Genomic DNA, 20123 nt, shown 5'->3' with positions numbered 1-20123 from the left:
AATCAYACACAGAACGAGCAGTATGGCTGGAGGCATTGTCATACTGGAGGGTCATGTCAGGATGAGCCTGCAGGAATGGTACAAGGATGTCTTCCTTGTAACGCACAGCGTTGAGATTGCCTGCAATGACAACAAGCTAAGTCTGATGATGCTGTGACACACCGCCCCAGACCATGACGAACCCACCACCTCCAAATCGATCCCGCTCCAGAGTATAGGCCTCGGTGTAACGGTCATTCCTTCGACGATAAACGCGAATCCGACCATCACCCCTGGTGAGACAAAACCGCGTCTTGTCAGTGAAGAGCACTTTTTGCCCGTCCTGTCTGGTCCAGCGACTGTGGGTTTGTGTCCATAGGCGACGTTGTTGCCGGTGATGTCTGGTGAGGACCTGCCTTACAACAGGCCTACAAGCCCTCAGTCCAGCCTCTCTCAGCCTATTGCAGACAGTCTGAGCACTGATGGAGGGATTGTGCGTTCCTGGTGTAACTCGGGCAGTTGTTGTTGCCGTCCTGTACCGGTCCCGCAGGTGTGATGTTCAGATGTACCAATCCTATGCAGGTGTTGTTACACGTGGTCTGCCACTGCGAGGACGATCAGCTGTCCGTCCTGTCTCCCTGTAGCGCTGTCTTAGGTGTCTCACAGTACAGACATTKCAATTTATTGCCCTGGCCACATCTGCAGTCTTCATGCCTCCTTGCAGCATGCCTGAGGCACGTTCACACAGATGAGCAGGGACCCTGGGCATCTTTCTTTTGGTGTTTTTCAGAGTCAGTAGAAAGGCCTCTATAGTGTCCTACATTTTCATAACTGTGACCTTAATTGCCTACCGTCTGTAAGCTGTTAGTGTCTTAATGGCCGTTCCACAGGTGCATGTTCATTAATTGTTTATGGTTCATTGAACAAGCATGGGAAACAGTACTTAAACCCTTTACAATGAAGATCTGTGAAGATCTGTGAAGATTTTTACGAATTATCTTTGAAAGACAGGGTCCTGAAAAAGGGACGTTTCTTTTTTTGCTGAGTTTATGTACATGTAGGTAGAGTTAAAGTGACTATGCATAGATAATAAACAGTAGCAGCAGCGTAAAAGAGGGGTCTGCGTAGCCCTTTGATTAGCTGTTCAGGAGTCTTATGGTGTGGGGGTAGAAGCTGTTAAGAAGCCTATTGGACCTAGACTTGGCACTCTGGTACTGCTTGCCGTGTGGTAGCAGAGAGAACAGTCTATGACTAGGGTGGCTGGAGTCATTGACAATTTTTAGGGCCTTCCTCCGACACCGCCTGGTATAGAGGTCCTGGATGGCAGGAAGCTTGGCCCCAGTGATGTACTGGACTGTACGCACTACTCTCTGCAGTGCCTTGCGGTCGGAGGCCGAGCAGTTGCCATACCAGGCAGTGATGCAACCAGTCAGGATGCTCTCGATGGTGCAGCAGTAGAATCTTTTGAGGATCTGAGGACCCATGTCAAATCTTTTCAGTCTCCTAAGGGGGAATAGGCTTTGTCGTGCCCTCTTCACGACTGTCTTGGTGTGCTTAGACCATATTAGTTTGTTGGTGATGTGAACACCAAGGAACTTGAAGCGCTCAACCTGCTCCACTGCAGCCCCGTCGATGAGAATGGTGCGTGCTCGGTCATCCTTTTCCTGTAGTCCACAATCATCTCCTTTGTCTTGATCATGTTGAGGGAGAGGTTATCCTGGCACCACACGGCCATGTCTCTGACCTCCTCCCTATAGGCTGTCTCATCATTGTCGGTGATCAGGCCTACCACTGTTGTGTCATCAGCAAACTTGGTGTTGGAGTCGTGCCTGGCCATGCAGTTGTGAGTGAACAGGGAGTACAGGAGGGGACTGAAGGCGCACCCTAGGGGATCAGCGTGGAGGATGTTGTTACCTACCCTTACCACCTGAGGGTGGCCCGTCAGGAAGTACAGGATCCAGTTGCAGAGGGAGGTTTAGTCCCAGGGTCCTTCGCTTAGCTTTAGATGACAATTAGAGGTAACCTGATCCTTGATTAGCAGTCCTACGCTTTGTGAATACGGCCCACAGAGCAGGAACCCCATATGTTCTGCTCCAATGCATTTTGAGGAGACAAAGATGAGGAATTTAAGAAATTCAATTGAGATTCCAAAGATGGTGGCGTAGGTGACAGTGCCTTAGCCTGGTCCCAGATCTGTTTGTGTCATCTTGACAAAGTCCATGTGAATTGGCAAGACAGCCCAAACAAATCTGTGACCAGGTTAATGTCGCCTTGCTTGACACCACAYATGTAGATCAGTGCCTGTGTGACTGCAGTTCTTAAATGTCAGCTCAAAATGGCATATTGCTTTCTAGGATGTGTGTGCGTGCCCAGACTGAGATTAATAGCTCAATGTTGACAACTCACATTACATACTGTATGTCAGTGGACCATGTGAACAGCAATACAGGCATAAATGACAAATGAAAAAAGTTTGGTTAAGGGTCAAGCATTTTATATATATATATATATTTTTTTTTACAGATTTCTACACATTGTTTACTAAATTTAAGGATATTGTGTTTCAAAATCTAAGTCTGATTTGAATTTTTATTTATTTAGATGCTTTCAGCAATTCAACAAAAGCCAAACTTCATGAGTTCATGTCCTAGGGACCACAGTGCCTCCTGGCTTTGTAAGAAACGTGTCAATGTAAAACCAAGTCAAATGTACAAATATCAAATTCCCTAGCAAGAACCTTCTATCTTGAGTAGAAAAATATGAGAAGAGCCAACTGTTTTTCAGGGATGAGAGACAGAAATATATTACTAGAATTTACATCCCCATTCAATAATGGACATACCCATTCAAGTAATTCTATGGAGAAAGAAGACATTTTCCAATTTTGAGCAGGTGGAGAAGACAAATGGTATGCGAGTGATTGAGTGGCTTTTAACGTTGTCAGGTCTCCCCAACCAAATGGGTATGTTAAAGAGGGATATTAATTAATTGCATAAATTAAAAAACAGACATTTCTACTTTAAAAAAGTGATGTTTTGCACAATAAAACTCATCCATATGAGGATGTTATGTTTCCATGAAAAGGGTAATTGGATGAAAATCGCATTCATTAGATACATTTTCAATCATTTTCAAAACTCTTATTTAGAAGACATCAAACTGGTTATGACCTATTTCAGTTGTGTGGCATTCTGTTGTACAAACATGAAATTAGATATAGCCACTGCATTCTATCATGGTAAAATAAATAGTCAGAGTTCCATCTGTCCCCCAGTGCTATCTGAGTTCAGGGTCATGTTCAGTATGCATGAAATGAAACAAATGTTCTCTGAACTTGTCCAATAAGAAACTTATATTTTCGTTTACTGTTGCGAAGTGGTGTAAAGCATTTCGCTATGATGTGCCCTAATGAACACGACTTTAGGGGCAGCCAAACCGAGATATGAATTGAAGGTTTACGTTTTTTTCACTGGAATAAAAAAGCATTAAATCTCTACTATTGTTCAGTGCAGGGACCAGTAGCAATCTGTGCAAAAAATATGTTGACATTTTTAAAATAACAACTACAGTAAATGAGAGAATAATGACCCAAAAACTCCATGGCAAATCAAATGTAGGCTAGCTAGTTGTCTCTAGCTTGAGTGCAAGTCTGTTTGTGCCATCAATCCAACTCCTTCTCACTCATTGTCATGCAATGTTTGGCTTGACAAGGACAGCAATAGAGTTGGCAAGAGCACAAACAGATCTGGGACCAGGCTAAATTGACTCCCTTCTTAAAGCGCTATAGTACTGACTTAGAAAGCAGCCTTGCTTTTGTGGAGACAACTTACTTTCTCAACACATTCTCAAATAGCTACGATGTCGCAACAAAACTTAACTCTTCCAACTAAAAACTTGACTTAGCCCAACTCCCACAAGCCCCCCATTTTCAAACATAGGTAAAGAGTAGGTAGCCTGGGTACCAGTCTGTTTCTTCCATCATGCCACTTTGACATGCCAAACATGGAGTGTGAGTGGAATGATGACACAAACAAATCTGGTACCCAGGCCAAAGACTAGGTAGTAACAAACGCTGTGTGGGTATGTATGGTAGCCATGCTTAGACATATATTTGTGTCTTTTTAAACCAAACATGAAAGATTAGTTTGCCATGTACACATCTTCTAGACCTCAAACACTTCCTTGACTTTGGAAACACCCATTGTAAAGCGATGTGATCCAACCTCCTTTGAAAAATATACGTTAGAAAAGATACGAGGGTCTGAGCACAGAACTCAGATCTCACGCTGTTATGAGTTCATCTCACTTATTTACACCAATTCAGCTGGCAAACCACTGTACAAAATGTGCTACTCACCTTTTGGGGGACTTAWCGCAAATTTAGACAGTATATGCAACAACAAAAAAGCACATACAAAACAAAATCAATCCTTTCACTGCAACGGACGCATTCTGAAAAATCAGCTGGTTTAATTTGGAGTCCGGCGTCATAGTCATTGCAGGGTAACGATAGTGGCTTGTTTTGTCCGTCTGTCTAGCTGGGCATGAGGAGAGATTGGGCTTTCTCGATGGGCAGCATAAACTGTGGGCAGCAGGGTCCGACACTGAGGGTTGCCATGCCAGTCAGACAGGAGTCCAGGAGCATCGGGACAGCTCCGTAGAGGAGGGGGGCAGGGGCCAGCCACGGTGCTGCGGGGTGACCAGGGGTTCCAGGCTCAAGTAGTGGAGCAGAGGTGTTCGATGGGCCGCACTGGATGGAGCCAGGAGGGAGGCTCCCCACTGTAACTGGGCAGCCRGGGTAGTGCAGAGAGGAGGCGGACAAGGCTGGTTCAGTGTCAGGCTGGGGGTGTGGGTCAGTGTGGCTTAGGGAAGTGAGGAGAGAGCCCCATAGACACAGTATAGAGGTCTGGGAGGWGGTTGGCGAGCCGTGGTTGTGGTCGTTGTGGGTGTGGAGAGTGCCAGGCCGGCGGTTGTGACTGTCGTTGCCCAAGACGCAGCAGCGAGGGAGGTCGGATGCTGGACTTGGGGTCTCTGGGACTGGGAGCAGGCTTAGTGGTGGTGGTGGAGAGAGGCTGGAGCTAGGCAGGTGGACTTGGCTGACTGGGGCCAGGGGCTGGCTGCTCCTGGGGAGGCTGGTGGCGATAAGGCCCGCGACACTGGTCAGATACACCAGCCCCAGCATGCAGGTCACCTAGAGAGAGGTGAGGACGTGGATTTAGTGGATTTCTTTCAGTATGTTTTTCCTTTCCTCCCAAACTAACTACTTTCAAAAGTGTTGCTTCTTTCAATCAACACATAGTTTATCTGGGTTTCTGCAATGAGCAGTTTTCAGAAATTGATGTGATGGAAATGTTATACTTAATATACTTATACTTATATGCTTAATTTCTGTGTTCTATTCATGTGCTGTTCTAATAACCAATTTCTGTGTTCATGCAGGTGACTGATTTAACAAATCCTCACTTATCAATATCTACAATTTGGGAGTACGCCCAGACCTTGTTTTGAGAAAGAAAGATATTTCAGTTTCATGGTCCCAGCTTAGAGAGAAGAAGCCCCGTGAGGTATTGGTCTGTCACATGCATGACCCAATATTGTTCGGTCACATAAATTAAACCAAACGGTAATGATGAATTAATTATGCTAAATCATGCAAATATAACTTGTCTGTGTATAGCCGTATATAAGACAACTGCTAGGACTGCCACAGCAGAGCTCCTGACAGACGTTCACTATGGTGCATTGAGTTTGTTTATTGTCAGCGTGCTGGAGAGGTTTCAACAATGATTCATTTAAGATCGACTTCGAGTGTCCCTGTGTAAGACTTTCCATGACATTGACATGCTAATTTCAGGGGTGTTTCTGAGACTAGCGTTGTGTCCATTCGGCACAAAACAGGAGAAAACATACTACCTTAACATGTCAAATAAGAAATGCTATTGTCTATTTCAAAATGTTCTGCTACGGTGTGCCCATACTGAGGATTACCCACAACTCAGCCCTTCAGTGCACCCCACTGCCCTGTCCTCTGACCCCTCCTCACCTTGGCAAAGTGCAGGTAGATGGCAGTCAGTGCTTGTCGCCACGCCGCCTGCTCCAGCAGCACACAGAGGTCAGTGTAGGTGAACCAGCCTCGCTTCATCCCCTGGTTCTCTGCAATACTGGAGTCACAACAGGCCAGAGTTAATACACACACACACACACACACACACACACACACACACACACACACACACACACACACACACACACACACACACACACACACACACACACACAATGCAAACAGAGAGAGAGAGATGGACCTAGAACAGAGTCTGGCTACGCTCATGTTACTACGCTCATGTGACACACACGACCAACCCTTTGTTTGAACTAGCAGCTCTGTATCAGATCTACCAGCCAAATTACCACAAGAACTTGACTCTACTAATTTAGTTATTCCCTGAAAAGTCATGGGGCTTACAAAAATAGAAGTCTCTATGACATTCCCGAACCCTTCATAGCTTCTTGTGTTTCTAATGGTTCTAATGCATTAGGAGTCACACACAGACACATCCGCCCACCCCGACACACAGGCTGATTTTTTTCTTGAGCTGATGGTTAGGGGGTTGGAACATAATTACAAATATTTTGTAGACYGCAAATTGACTACAAGAAGCCCAAACAGATATATTTGACGAAAACAATCATTTCAAATCTTGCACAGATTTGTATACGATCACATATACTGTATCTCTCTCTATTATGCATAGGAATACTTTGGAACAGAGTTCCAGAATTAAAATCACTTGGAAATGATTTGCTGGTGTTTTTACATTAAAGTAATGTCCAACAATACATAAAAATAAAAAGCTTTAAAATACATTGAAAAAGATTCACCCATGGGGAAACCTGCACTAGCATGAAAAACGATCTACGTGAATGACAAAAATCACAAACCTGGTTTCTAGTTGATTCAGTATGCCAAAGTAGTCCCCTGGCTCAGTGAAGAGGCTCCACTCCTAAAACACAGAAGTGAGAGCAGCTGTCAGATTGCATATTATATGGCCATACAAATACAGTACAATGGGATTTAAATATTAGTGATGCGCGTGTTGACACAACCTGCAGTCTCCATGGTTATAACCGCGGGCGGGTGGGTTTAGGGTCATGAAATATTGTGTGGATGACGGGTGGGTGCTAGCAATGTTCCCTCTAAGCTGCAGTTCCCCCGGGACYGTCAAGTAGAATAAATACCAGCCTGCGCAGAGAAGCAYGAGAATTAATTTAAATCAACTTTCTAGAGTTTTACCCGTTAGTTAACACTATTAACGTTTCCCTTTACTGTGGGAATTGTGACCAAAATCAACGCAATATTAGCCACTTTCAATGCAACAAACAGAAACAAAACTAACTACGCAACACTTAGTATGCAAAACGATCTATGCATGAGATCTGGTTGTAGACAGAAAGCATCAGAGTAGGATACTAATGCATTGACAGGCACGACTCAGGCCGTACTCTACACAGACCGGTGTGCCATAACCAATCAGAGCTTCAGTAGGCCTATATGCAAATAGACCATTGTCATGGATTGGTGCAATTTACTTTGAACTGGACTGTGTTTACAGCATGAGCGGTTGTGAGTATATGCGCTTGTTTTGAGATCAAAGCAAGAGCTACATGTAGTGACGTGTGCACATTCGTTCATATCCTTTGCTAGYCCAGTTATAGACAATTTCTAGTCAGCAATTGGGGACTGATTGCTTCCTACAAGAGCACAACAAGTGTCGGGTAAAGAGCATTTTTTTTGTCTTAAAAGGGACAGTGTTGTATATTGAGACCGGCTTGAATAAGCTAAGTAGCCAATAAGCAGAGGGTAGAATAATTTGTCTGATTCTCTGTAATAATGGTATGGGAATAATGACGTATTATATTTTGTAAAGTGGTTTCTTACATCAAACAATATTTTCAGTCACATCCTTGTCTGGACAAGTGGATAAACAGGTTAATGTCAAGCCCTGCATGTTTTTTTCAAAAGTATCATGGAATATACAGTACCATTCAAARGTTTGTACACACCTACTCATTCAWWKTTTTTTTTCTTTATTTGTACTATTTTCAACATTGTAGAATAATAGTGAAGACATCAAAACAACACATATGGAATTATGTAGATACTAAAAAAGTGTTAAATCAAAATATATTTTATATYTGAGATTCTTCAAAGTAGCCACCCTTCGCCTTGATGACAGCTTTGCACACTCTTGGCATTCTCTCAACCAGCTTCATAAGGAATGCTTTTACAACAATCTTGAAGGAGTTCACACATACTGTTTGCTGAGTACTTGTTGGCTGCTTTTCCTTCACTCCGCGGTCCAACTCATCCCAAACCATCTCAATTGGGTTGAGGTCGGGTGATTGTGGAGGCCAGGTCACCTGATGCAGCACTCCATCACTCTCCTTCTTGGTCAAATAGCCCTTACATAGCCCGGAGGTGTGTTTTGGGTCATTGTCCTGTGAAAAGTCCCACTAAGTGCAAACCAGATGGGATGGCGTATCGCTGCAGAATGCTGTAGTAGCCATGCTGGTTAAGTGTGCCTTGAATTCTAAATAAATCATTGACAGTGTCACCAGCAAAGCACCCCCACACCATAGCACCTCCTCCATGCGTCTCGATGGGAATCACACATGCAGAGATAATCCATTCACCTACACTACTTCTCACAAAGACACGGATGTCGGAACAAAAAAAGCCAAAGGACAGATTTCCACCAGTCTAATGTTCATTGCTCATGTTTCTTGGCCTAAGCAAGTCTCTTCTTCTTATTGGTGTCCTTTAGTAGTGGTTTCTTTGCAGCAATTTGACCATGAAGGCCTGATTCACGTAGTCTCCTCTGAACAGATGATGTTGAGATATCTGTTACTTGAACTCTGTGAAGCATTTATTTGGGTAGCAATTTCTGAGGCTGGTAACTCCAATGAACTTATCCTCTGCAGCAGAGGTGACTCTGGGTCTTCCTTTCAAGTGGCGGTCCTCATGAGAGCCAATTTCATCATAGCTCTTGATGGTTTTTGCAACTGCACTTGAAGAAACTTTCAAGGTTCTTGCCTTTTGTAAAATGCTTTTGGGAAGGGGACGGACAGAAAAAGGTCAAGGCGATCCACTGAAGCAAAAAGGACAATAAGAGAAAAGCTACGAAATGGAGAGTTGAAAATAAAGAAAAGGCGGGGCAAGAAAAGTAATGTTTGGGAAAGATWTGGTAAAGTGGTAAAAGAGGATAATAGCAGTGTCGGCTATGTTATGTGTGATGATTGTGAGGCGCTATACTTTAAATAGGCATATGACACTTCAAGGGAACTGTAGCCCACTGGTCAGATGGGTTAAATGGATACTGAAATCTGGAGACTGACTTTAGGTCTATAACCTCTCACAAAGCCTTAATATTAACCCCTGTGGAACTTAGCATTTATTGCAGTAAAATGATACACCAAATRTAGGAAACATTTTGACTCAAACAGGAGTGGAGAAATATGATTTTTCTTTCAGCATCTTGAGAGAAAGCGAATGCGCAGTTAGACACCGTCTRTAGAGGTGGTATCTTTATCAGCATCATAAAAGCTGATAGTATTTCAACCACATAAAATATGCATCCAAGCCCAACTGAAATATTTTCAGAAACCCGTTGGATTGTTTACACAGCTTTCTATTTCCTTACAACCAGTCCAACTGATGCCATTTGGAAATTTACACAGAAAATATTTCCATTTTTTTTGTTATTGCATTTTCTCCCGGTTCCTGAACATCTTTGCGCCGTGAAAGAAGCAGAGATGACAGAAGGGAAACATAATGACGGAAGAGAAGCTGCATGTATCTAATTATAGACAAGTCAACTAAAAAAGCCTACCAAAATGTCTGAAATTATAAGCAGAAACATACCTAAGTCAGGCAAAAACAATTATCCTGCACCTTCTGTCAAAAAATCATTCTGCCGTCTCTGACTGTAGCCTACAGCGCATTTTCTATATTAGCTGGTTAGGGTCGGTCCTCAGATTTTCATTGCGGGCGAGTACGGTTGAACTAACGGTTGACCCACGCACCACTATTAAATATATGGCTCTGAGTGGGACCACACGTTTCTGAGCCTGTGTGTATAGTATGTAATACTACGTATAACTTACAATAGCATCGAGGAAATTCATCTCCAGGGTGTTGACAGTCTGGACGTCCAGTTTCCCAGCAGCCCCCCACTCGTCATTGAACACCTCCTCGTCCTCCCCTTCGTCGTACAAATATTTGCTGGCAACCATCTGGAGGAAAGGCGACACAGGATTAGGAGGTTAAGATCAGTCCATATGTCATAGAAAGCTAGATGTGTTTGCATCTTTCTCCTCACACATACTACACAGGAGATTCCATCTTATTACTTGTTATTTTTGACTTGACTATTGTTGTTGACTGATGTACTGCATTGTTGAAGAAGCTATCACGTCAGCATTTTGCTGCATCTTTTATACCTGCTGTAAACAGTTTGTGACGAATAAAATGTGATTTGATTTGAAAACATTTCCCAGACACACACTTAAGCCTACTCCTGGTCTAAAAAGCACATTGCGGTTGGCTGCGGGAAATTCTAAATTGAACAAGAATTAGGTGTAGTATATGGGTTTGGGCCCTACATGCCCAGCAATTATAGAAGCCCATTTTCATAACAAGCTGTTCTGTGCCCATCACATGCATAGCCGTGGCTTAATTCTGGCGAGACGACTAGTGTTTCACAGACATGGCTATGACCTAATTCTGGCGAGAAGACCTGTGCTTTTCAGTCACCCACATGGCCATTGCATAATTCTGGTCAGACGGTCTAATGCTTATCACATAGGCTAAAATAGCCGTTGCCTAATTCTGACGAGACAACCTGTGAGTCCCAAATGGCACCCTATTCCATTCAATCAAATAAATATTGTCACATACTTCGTAAACAGCAGGTGCAGACTAACAGTGAAATGCAGATCTTGGGTCTGATCATAAGCAGTACACTACAAAGGGAATAGGGTGCCATTTGAGACGCATCCAACCTTTGGCCCACATACCATGGAGATAAGGAAGAGGTCAGAGGAGGAGATCTTTTGCAGGTATTCGGGGTTCCTGTGTCGTAGCCTTTCGATGTAGACCAGGGCCAGCATCATGGCACACGGAGAGATGCACGCCTCCCTGAAAAACAGACCAACTATATTAAGTTATGAAGACCATTACATGCCCAGAAAGGATAACAAGTGTCAACATTCACTGACAACATACCTCGCGACATGAGCAGCATATTTCTTGTGCAGTTTTCGAATTGGGCTAGGGGCAGATTTCTGAAGGAGTTCCACAGCAATATCTAGAAATCATATTCAGAACATATGAATGAATCATTCAAATTCACAACATAATAATCAACACAGTCACACATGGACAGGACACAACCTAACAGACAGAATAGCTAACCTGTAACAGGACAGGAAAGGTTATCTATAGAGCCGTCTTGGTCCAGGCCATAGTACAATCGCTTCCGCACTCTCTCAGACAGTTTCTGATGACCAGGAAGAAACTGTGAAGGCAGATCAGAGTTCGTCATTGAGCTTAGGGCCTAATTAAGTTACATGACAAAAACGAACCTGAAATAACGTTAGCTAGCTAACTTTACATAAGCAAGTCATGTCAACACGGTTGAAATAAGTTAGCTAACTAGCTATCCCACAAACTCTTATATTCGGTTATCCCATTGTGTTTGCTGGCTACCGTTTTACGAGGTAACAGTTAACGTTAGCTTCAACTTCACGACTTGTCACCTAAATCCAAAACAGCCACATTCACATGTAGCTAACGTTAGCAGGCTGGTTAGCTACGTTACAGCGTGAGCTAGTACAATACTGTACAGTATGTAACGTTAAGCGTTAACCTTGCCGTGTTTTGATGTTCAATTATAAGACAGGCATACAACACGTGTTGTTTAACCTGGTATACATATTTAAAATGCGATTATTACCAAATATGTCTAAAACCCACGTCAACCCGTTTGCTGTCATATTTAACTACCTAAACTAGCCAACTCAGCTAGCGTCACCTGCCTTGACAGGCCAACTTACCGTAAACTCCTGAAAGTCAGAAAATTGTAATGTTCGTTCACTAAACAATTCGTTGAAATCCATGATGTCTAACCAACATGAGCCAAATAGAAGAGAAAATCTAGCTGAATAGCTATAAAACGGCGCCTGGTTTTACTCAGGCTAGCTAGCACARCAGTAACCCCGGTCGTGATGGCTGACAAGCCAGGAGGGAGGGAACAGTTATGCAATGTACTAAATGGCTACAAAATGTTGTCTAATAATATAAAGCTAGCAATATGGTAAATTAGTAAAAACAGAGCCCACTTCGTCACAATACATCTTTAATTATACAATTTATTAACATATACACACCCTTTTTTTTAAAAATATATAAATGTATTTGACATCCAGGCATAGCCTGATGCCACACAAACATTGGAAGAGTGACAAAGGCRAAGACCACACTACAAACAAACTACGGCCCCAAAACACATACAAAAAAGTTTGACATTGTGTCAAAGCAGTTAATATCAGAACAAAAATGTTGCATTTCTGTAATGGCATCAAACACATGGAAACCAATAGTTTGATGTATTTGATACCATTCCACTCCAGCCATTATCACAAGCCTGTTCTCCCCAATTAAGGTGCCACCAACCTCATGTGGTGTCAATGTCACTCATTCACACATAACATTTCAACTCATGGTGCATTAGTGTAAATTATTTGACTGCACCAGTTTGTGCACATTGTACACCTACAAATGATTGACTGCTGTAGTGGTAGAGCAATGATTTGCTAGCAAAACCACTCTAGCTCTTTGGTATTACTTCTGTAGTCACAAATGCATTTGGGATTCATCTATTTATTTCAGTCTGAAATAACTTTCCATGATGTAAAGTCTGCTGTGCAATATATGGATGGTAAGTATGTCCATTTTCATGTCCCCTTGATTAATGCAGACAGTTTCCAATTCAAACTCGTAACTCTAGAGACTTCACGTAGATATAAAGTCCCTATTCTCTCTCAAATAACTCAAGTTCAGTTAAATGGATATATCTTCCCTTATGGCCCTTTTTTAAATAAATGAAACAGAATTTGACAATATGTACTGTAAATGGAGTGTGATTATTATCAACAGATATTGACAAACCGTGCCGTGGGAATGCAAGGCATAGATATTTACAAATTCAAATACAGACTAATTTCTTCCATTAAAATAAAGATACACTAACAGTAGTTCTTTGCGCAAAACGGGTAGCAGCATAGAAAGGTTTGAGAATTCTGAGTTCATTCATAGATAAAGGTTTGCTTTTCCATCGATTCTGTTCTCTTTATTATACTGCCAGTAGTTCTTATTGATCACCATTGGTGACAAATAAAAGTTACAGCCAGCGAATTTTGCATGTATCAGTCAACACCTAGACTGTACAGTACATGATAATGCCCAAGTCTGATTGGAGTAAAACTGATGCAGTTTGATGCTAAATGGACTAAATACAGACTAAATTTCTGTTTTACTAATAACCAAATGTAGATTTTGAAGTTCTTGTACACATACCATTGTATTTAGATAAAAAACAATTAGAGTGAAACAGATTTTTTTGTTAAACATTCACATCGGTCCGAATCGCTTCAGTAGTCTATTAAGCTAAAAAGTGGATGTAGTAAAAAATTAAATATATAATTTACAATGAACCTGTTCAATAAGACTATCTCTAGATGCTGTAAATAAAACAAATACATTTCTCTACCCCTAAACATTAGTCAACAATTCAAAGTGTTGTGAGACACTGACAAACTGCCTATTCCTGCACTTAAGGGTAGGGATTAGTCTACTTTGGATTTGCTGCCACTTCTCTGGACGGCTGCAGTCAACCGACTTCAGACAGCAAGAGGACGGATTATACGGAGTCCTGGACATGTTCATTAGGGACTAATCTCTCGTGGACAGACACATGTAACAGAACTGGTATCGTAGTGTATGTCAAAAGACTGTGGGATGTGACAACAGCGAGGTGCACAGATTTTTGCCACTGATCATTTGGAGAAATAACGATTTTGCAGGTGTTCGCATCTTTCAGATTTTGGAAGGGGAGGGGACATTTGGCCCCTTGACTTGCCCGTAACATGCAGAGAGGTTTGGGGTGGGGCTTAACTTTACTCATAACCGAATGAACCTCAATGGACAGATAACTTAAAAAATTGCAGACAAAACAGCCTTTTGAGGTATCTAATCCTCTCCCTGAGTCCCTCGTCCGTCTCCTCACAATGTCTACATATCCTTGACCTCTCACTCTATCCTCAGTGGCTCCTGTGGCCTGCAGTGGCTGATGGGGGCTGTAGTTTCTCAGACTTCCTGTCTTTTGCTTCTGTGTCAGAGGCTGAGTCTGAGTCCTGGGCATGTTGCTGCTTCATCCACATGTCACAGTACAACCCTCCCTTAGCCAGCAGCTCATCATGCCTGGGAGGGAGAAAGTGGAGAATATGTAGTTACAATGGGGACACACAATCACCATTAAAGTCATCATCATGTACTATGCCAAGATGTTCCCACATGGGCACTGTATGGTTTTGAGAACAAGACTATAGTGTGACTATAGCATCATAAACATTGGTCTGTCCCATTCTTTAGATGTTTGTTTCTTGAAGAGCATAAAACAATATTTTGATTGGAATAGACTAGATAGAACAATCACTCTTTCAACCATTCCCTCACCGTCCTCGCTCTGCTATCTGACCGTCACTTAGAACAAGAATCTGGTCGGCACCGATGATGGTCGACAACCTGAAGACAGACAATTCATAATCAGACGACAGACCATACTGATCCAAACCATACAAACTCAGCATTAGAGGGGAGAAATGTGTGTGTCCTAATCACAGGAGGTTGGTTGCACCTTAATTGGGGAGGACGGGCTTGTGGTAATGGCTAGAGTGGAATAGTATCCAATACATCAAAACCTGTCTCTTATACACATCTAAAAACACATGGTTACCATGTGTTTGACGGCATTCCATTCGCTGCGTTCCAGCCATTATTATGAGCCATCCTCCCCTCAGCAGCCTCCACTGATCCTAATGTATGGGTTCCCTCTATACATGCATTTTTGTCCACCTGAGACCCATCCCTTACCTGTGAGCCACGACGATGGTGGTCCGATTGGAGCACACTTTGTTGAGCGACGCCTGAATGTTGCGCTCCGTCTGTGTGTCTAGAGCAGATGTGGCCTGTGCAGAGGGAAAGCTTTATGAGATAAGTAACATGAATAACATATTCAAGTTCAGTGAACTTGTATTAATCCACTGTAACACAATATGACAGGGGGATCAGTGGTGTGGGGGCAAACATTGGCCCTCATCAAATACGTTAAGAATGCATCCTTGCTTCCTCTCGTCCTTGAAGAAATATCTGTTCTGACATGGCTGGACTGGACTGGACTGGTGAAACCTAAGTGATAGAGCTGTTGATTTCACCAATCATTTTGTGTAAGCTCAGCGATAACTTCAAGCAGAGGAGGGAGGAAGTGTGTGTTTTTAAAGTATTTGAACGCTCCGGGGTGAAGTTTCCCCTAGGTAAAGATCTTGGACCAGCTTCCCCTCCCCAATCCTAAACTTAGCCAAAAAAGAATTTAAAAAATGCAACTGACCCAAGATCATTGTCTCGGGGCACCTATTTGAACACGGTCATTGACCCTCCTGGTGGCCCTTCCTGAAAGTTTACCTCATCCAGCAGGATAATCTGAGGGGCCTTGAGGATGGTCCGGGCGATAGCCACCCTCTGCTTCTCCCCCCCGCTCAGCTTCAGACCCCTCTCGCCCACCTGGGTGTCGTATCCTGGGAGGGGGACAGACAGAAAACAGACACAAATGTCACTCACCTCATACAGTAACAATGCACCTGGGAGCTACTGTGTGACCTCCGCAAAATCTCCCCACTTGTTTCAGGAAATGTAGATGTGCATGTCAAAATGCTTCAGCAAATGTGGTTGGTAAATACAAAACACCTATGCAAACCCTTAAAACAACAACATTGACACCCATAAGCCAACTTCAGGTTAAGTACAGCCAGAACTATAATGGCAGCATATAGCGCTGGTTTCCCAGACACAGATTAAACCTGGTCCTGGCCTTAATGTAGAATCTCTATTGAAAAATGTTTTGCGGTCCAGCACAAGGCTTATTTAACCCTTACCCGCTAAATTGACTGAGAACACATTCTCATTTACAGCAATGATCTCGGGAATAGTTACAAGGGAGAGAAGGGGGGCAAGAATGGGCCAATTGGAAGCTGGGGATGATTAAATTGCCATGATGAGAAGAGGGCCAAATTGGGAATTTAGCCAGGACACCGGGGTTAACACCCAAACTCTTACTAGGGCTGGGTGATATATCAAATTAATTCAAATGYATGTTTTAGCACGATGTTCCAAAATGCCTGTATTGTAAGAATCAAGGTTTTTATTTATTAGTTTTTTTTATGAGTGTTCTTCTGTCTTTTTGGTCTAGTCTCCTAGAGAGTGTGTGCACCTTTCCACAGACAGCAAGTCCCTCCCCCTTCCACTCACAACAACAAAATACAAAGGATAAACTTGCTATTTGCATTTGAAGTTTGGTCCAACAGAAGCGATCATATGGACACAGAAAAACTTAGACATTTTATTGTAATACACGAGAACTTAACCTTTTTAACGACACCCTTTTTATGTCTCAACTCCCAAAATGTAGAACAGAGCAGACCCTACTAAAACGAGAGTATGGTAAATGAATGCTCAGTTTGTACCGCTAGCAGCATTTTAGCCACAGACTTGTGCTAGCGGTCTATTCTGTGTTTTAGAAATGTGCAATGAGAATAAAAAATATGCATTTATATAATGAATTGGCAACTCGTTCTCATTCTGAGAAATAAGCATCTTCTCATCAAGTTAGGCCACTTGATTTCAATATCTAAACAAAGTGAACAGGCTATGTTTTTCAAGCAGTTGGAGGCAGGAGGGTGTATTCATACCAGTTCAACTGTTCTACGTTGTTAGAAAGCAAATTGATACAAGTTGGCTAGACTTTAAATATAGTTTATCTGGCTACTCACTAGCACATAAGCTTGTGCTTGAGAGATTGTTTATGAGATCTGTGCTAATTTCCCATAATGCCTGCTTCAAGAAGTTGGTCATTATTAGTGGATGTGCATTTTGCATGGTTCTGGTTACAAAAGGGCCTTTTTATATACAAACTTGAAAGCCAGATCAGTGATTATTGCAACAACAAAAAAGGAGGTTAAACTAATTTGATTAAATAAATATAAATATTAGTGGGTCTTATGGTTGTGGAAGGCTTATATTTAGCCTAGGTATAATTCATTACATTATTCCTGACTGTTTGAAATGCAGTGTATTGAGCTTTAATTGTGCAACAACGCCTATTTAGAAAAAAACATATTTTTTTAACGAGATACACTACATGGTCAATGGTATGTGGACACCTGCTCATTGAACATCTCATTCCAAAATCATGGGCATTAATTTGGAGTTGGTCCCCCCTTTGCTGCTTTAACAGCCTTTACTCTTCTTGGAAGGCTTTCCACTAGATGTTAGAACATTACTGCGGGGACCTGCTTCCATTYAGTCACAAGAGCATTTGTGAGGTCGGCACTGATGTTGAGCGATGAAGCCCGGCTCGCAGTTGGCTTTCCAATTCATCCMAAAGGTGTTTGATGGGGTTGAGGTCAAGGCTCTGTGCAGGCCAGTCAAGTTCTTCCACACTGATCTCGACAAAGCATTTCTGTATGGACCTCAGTTTGTGCAAGGGGGCATTGCCATGCTGAAACAGGAAAGGTTCTTCCCCAAACTGTTGCCACAAAGTTTGAAGAACAGAATTGTTAAGATTTCCCATCACTGGAACTTAGGGCCTAACCCAAACCATGAAAAACAGCCCCAGACCATTATTCCTCCTCCACCAATTGTTGGTGAAGCGATGGTGAAGTGTGATTCATCATTCCAGAGAACGTGTTTCCACTGCTCTAGAGGCCAATGGCGGTGGGCTTTATACCACTCCAGCTGACACTTGGCATTGCGCATGGTGATCTTAGGCTTTGTGTGCAGCTGTTCAGCCATGGATTCCATTCATGAAGTTCTCGACGAACAGTTATTGTACTTGACATTGCTTCCAGAGGCTGTTTGGAACTCAGTAGTGAGAACTGGAGACAGACAATTTTTACGCGCTACGTGCTTTCATCATCCGGCGGTCCCGTTCTGTGAGCTTGTGTGGTCCAACCACTTCGCGGGTGAGCCATTGTTGCTCCTAGACGTTTCCACTTCACAATAACAGCACTTACAGTTGACCGGTGCAGCTCTTGCAGGGCAGAAATGTGACCAACTGACTTGTTGGAAAGGTGGTATCCAGTGGTAGAAAGTACTTAAGTAAAAATACTTTAAAGTACTACTTAAGTAGTTTTTTGGAGTATCTGTACTTTACTATTTATATTTTTGACAACTTTTACTTCATGACACATTCCTAAAGAAAATATTGTACTTTTTACTCCATACATTTTCCCTGACAACCAAAAGTACTCGTTACATTTTGAATGCTTAGCAGGACAGGAATATTGTCAAATTCACACACTTATCAAGAGAACACGTGGTCATCCCTACTGCCTCTGGCCTGGCGATTCACTAAACATAAATGCATCTTTTGTAAATAAGGTCTGAGTGTTGGAGTGTGCCCCTGGCTATCCGTACAGAAAATGGTGGCGTCTGCTTTGCTTAATATAAGGAATATGAAATTATTTATACTTTTACTTTTGATACTTAAGTATATTTTAGCAATTACATTTACTTTTGATTCTTAACTATATTTAAAACCAAATACTTTTAGAATTTTACTCAAGTAGTATTTTACTGGCTGACTTACACTTTTACTTGAGTAACTTTCTATTAAGGTATCTATACTTTTACTCAAGTATGAAAAGTGGGTACTTTTTCCACCACTGGTGGCATCCTATGACGATGCCAGGTTGAAAGTCACTGAGCTCTTCAGTACGGGCCATTCTGCTGCCAATGTTTGTCTATGGAGATTGCATGGCTGTGTGCTCGATTTTATACCTGTCAGCAACGGGTGTGGCTGAAATACCCAAATCCACTCATTTGAAGGGATGTCTACATAGTTTTGGCCATGTAGCGTATTTATTGTGAATCACCTATAAGTTTGAAAAKAATATAGATATGATTTTTTGGCAATATCACACAGCCTTAACTCTTATGATAAGTGCCATGGGATCTTTAGTGACCACAGAGAGTCAGGACATCTGTTTAACGACCCATTTGAAAGATGGTACCCTACACAGAGCAATGTCCCCAATCTCTGCCATGGGGCATTGGGATCTTTTTTTAGACCGGAGGAAAGAGTGCCTCCTATTGGCCCTCCAACACCACTGGATCTCCCATCCAGGGACCGACCAGCACCGGCCCTGCTTAGCTTCAGAAGCAAGCTAGCAGTGGGATGCAGGGTGGTATGCTGCTGGCTTAATCGGTTTTCAAGAAACCGTCAAAAGAGACGGTGGTATTTCCGTACCTTCTGGGAATGTCTGGATCTTCTTGTGGATGTCTGCGGCGATGGCCGCCGCCTCCACTTCGTGGTCGCTGGCAGAGATGCGTCCGTAGCGGATGTTGTCGCGGATGTTGTCGTTGAAGAGGACTGTGTCCTGGGGCACCACGCCGATGTGGGCACGCAGAGACACCTGCTTCACCTGCACCCAGAAATTAAGAGTCTCAGAAGACACTTAAGCAGTAAAGGGTGAAACGGGGAGGCACTACCTGGACTTGTAAAACCCCCAAAACGCATTGAAAACAAAATGTTATATACAGCATGTGATCACAAGACAGACAACCTGGGAACTACTTTCTTGCAACTGGGCAAATTACTCACCTTAGAGATGTCCTGGCCATCGATGCGGATGCATCCCCCCTGGACGTCATAGAAACGGAAGAGCAGGCGAAGGAGGGTGCTCTTACCGCACCCTGACTGGCCAACCTAGGGGCGTCCACACACAAACACAGACAGTTGAGCAGCGAGAAC

The 20123-nt window shown here is 42.8% G+C and overlaps 2 protein-coding genes across 3 annotated transcripts in view; both read right to left on the bottom strand.

The window, feature by feature from the left end:
* Positions 1–2550: 2550 nt before the first annotated feature.
* On the bottom strand, positions 2551–12286 carry LOC111953277 (protein CNPPD1). Its single transcript, XM_023972445.2, has 8 exons — positions 12094–12286; positions 11453–11555; positions 11264–11345; positions 11056–11176; positions 10144–10272; positions 6922–6983; positions 6023–6140; positions 2551–5170 (listed from the first exon to the last, which is right to left on the bottom strand). Exons 1-8 carry the CDS (start codon positions 12154–12156, stop codon positions 4514–4516), a joined length of 1335 nt encoding a protein of 444 aa, XP_023828213.1. The 5' UTR covers positions 12157–12286; the 3' UTR covers positions 2551–4513.
* Positions 12287–12378: 92 nt separating this feature from the next.
* The window catches only part of LOC111953915 (ATP-binding cassette sub-family B member 6), a 37954-nt gene continuing 30209 nt past the window's right edge, over positions 12379–20123 (bottom strand). For both annotated transcript variants that reach the window (XM_023973404.1, XM_023973405.1), the window contains exons 15-20: positions 19974–20078; positions 19620–19794; positions 15779–15891; positions 15191–15285; positions 14774–14842; positions 12379–14518 (exon numbers count right to left, since the gene is read on the bottom strand). In XM_023973404.1, the coding sequence (XP_023829172.1) occupies positions 14359–14518; positions 14774–14842; positions 15191–15285; positions 15779–15891; positions 19620–19794; positions 19974–20078 (717 nt within the window). In that variant the 3' untranslated portion in view covers positions 12379–14358. The remainder of the gene's footprint in view (positions 14519–14773; positions 14843–15190; positions 15286–15778; positions 15892–19619; positions 19795–19973; positions 20079–20123) is intronic.

Source organism: Salvelinus sp. IW2-2015, linkage group LG27 (genome assembly GCF_002910315.2).
Source record: "Salvelinus sp. IW2-2015 linkage group LG27, ASM291031v2, whole genome shotgun sequence".
NCBI lineage: Eukaryota > Metazoa > Chordata > Actinopteri > Salmoniformes > Salmonidae > Salvelinus > Salvelinus sp. IW2-2015.
The sequence above is the reverse complement of the archived record's forward strand: the minus strand, read 5'-3'. Positions and strand labels throughout refer to the sequence as shown.